Source organism: Acartia tonsa, chromosome 7 (genome assembly GCF_053477335.1).
Source record: "Acartia tonsa isolate MP-2025a chromosome 7, ASM5347733v1, whole genome shotgun sequence".
NCBI lineage: Eukaryota > Metazoa > Arthropoda > Copepoda > Calanoida > Acartiidae > Acartia > Acartia tonsa.
This window is the reverse complement of record NC_137266.1, coordinates 30,153,742-30,155,679: the sequence shown is the minus strand read 5'-3', so window position 1 is coordinate 30,155,679 and position 1,938 is coordinate 30,153,742. Positions and strand designations below refer to the sequence as shown.

Here is a 1,938-nt window from a genome sequence, read left to right as displayed (position 1 = left end):
TTAATATGTTTTAGTTTAAAATCTCATTTTTAAAATTTACTTTAATAATCACACTACCTAGACAACATGTTGTAATGTTTCGCAGCTACTCTACTGTTTATCCGTAAGTTTAAAAATTACTATCATTTCTATAATAGCACTTTCAAATTCAAATAATAAAAAATCATGAATGGACAAACATATCATAAATTCAGTGATTATTTTAAAAAGAGAGATGTAAAGAAAGAAATATGATGAGTATTTATAAAATTCACAAAACCTCATATAAATATACAATACATTTATAACCTTTAGACTGGCACACGGACCAAGAAAACTAAACACTATATGCTCAGTGGTAAAGAGACTTTCTTAAACAGCAGCTAAAAAATGTTTGTTTCTCCAACAGACGGACGTATATTTTGCATTATAGAGTAGCTCAGCTACTAAAAATCTACCAACCGAAATTAATAAAGAAAACAGCAAATGCATTTAATTTAATTATATTTTTATCATTTAAATTATTTAATATTTTAAGCATATATTTTTTTTATATAAACTAATATCACAGATTTTAAAACATTACACAACATGTTAATTTGCCAAAATGTCCAAAATTCGGAAGGACGTCAATTTTCCGACTGTTTTGGGGACTGCAAGGTCAAAACTAACCGGCTCCGGCTTGCAGACAACCGGCCGAATCACTTCAGGCTTTTTGTACACTTTTGCGGCAGGATTAAAAATGTTTAACCGCCCGGCAACGTTGTTTTCTTTTTCGGCGTCATTGTTTTTGGTGGCGGCTTCAGCCGCACTTGCTTTACACGCCAATTCAACACTTGGCGGACACAATTTGTCGGCAATGTCGGACAGCTGTTTGGGTTTGACTTCTGTGTGGGATAGAATGTGTGTCTTAACACTGGACTTCTGATCAAACTGCCGACAACAGATGGGGCAAGATATCACAATGTTGGCTGAGTTGATAATCTTATGCACATAGTAGCTGCGCGCCTGGCTGAAACCTTTACCGCAGTCCGTACACTTGTACGGCTTGTTTTTGGTGTGCACAAATTTGTGGTCGCGCAGGTGATCCTGCCGGCGGAAAGCTTTGCCGCACACGTCACACGGAAATGGCCGCTCGTCTGTGTGTGTACGCTCGTGGATCATCAGGTTGTACGACTTGGTAAATTCTCGGTGGCAAAATTTACAGATGAAACGTTTTTTGGGTCGGCGTGAGGTCACTTTATGTTGGTGGGTATGAGGGTTGGTGATCTGTACACCTCCAATCTGTTGGTTTGATGTCAACATTTGGCGAAAAAACATGGAAGGGTTGAGGTAGGGCATGATTGGTTGATGGTGGGTGTGCACAGATAAATCTAGGGGGCTTGGGTGGGGGTAGAATCCCATTTTTGGTGACAAAAAGTCGACAGGACTATGAGGTGGCGTTAACGACATTTTTAAAGTTTAATGTTTATGTTAGTTTAATACACGTCTGATCACTTCAGAGGTTGAAAAATAACTGACTTTCTTACATATATTCAACGAACACAATTGCGCTCAGACGAACACACACACGTTAAGCTCATAAAAACAATACCTGATGCGCCCCGTCCATAATACGCCATTAATATTCCACTACGGCCAATCAGAGCCCGGGAAATTAGATCCGACCAATCACAGTGCAGACAGGAGAAAATCCGTGAAAATTTGGACCAATCACAGCGCGTGTTTTGAATTCTAGTGTCTACGCAGGATATAAAGGACGGGGAGAAACATTAGGGGAAGGGGGAAAAAGGGAAAATTAAAACGGAAGGGAGATTTAATAGAAAATATTTAGAAAATTTGAAATATTGATATTATTTTATTGCATGATATCATACCTAAAAATGGCTCTACGTAGATTTTATTAGTTGAAAACATAGAGGGCATAAAATAACTTTTATGATATTATAAAGATTAAGT

At 37.7% G+C, this 1,938-nt stretch overlaps 1 protein-coding gene across 1 annotated transcript; it reads right to left on the bottom strand.

The window, feature by feature from the left end:
* Positions 1–466: 466 nt before the first annotated feature.
* LOC145325254 (uncharacterized) lies at positions 467–1,531 on the bottom strand. Its single transcript, XM_080168186.1, has one exon. The coding sequence runs from the start codon at positions 1,429–1,431 to the stop codon at positions 574–576; it is 858 nt and encodes a 285-aa protein (XP_080024312.1). The 5' UTR covers positions 1,432–1,531; the 3' UTR covers positions 467–573.
* Between the last annotated feature and the right edge of the window lie 407 nt (positions 1,532–1,938).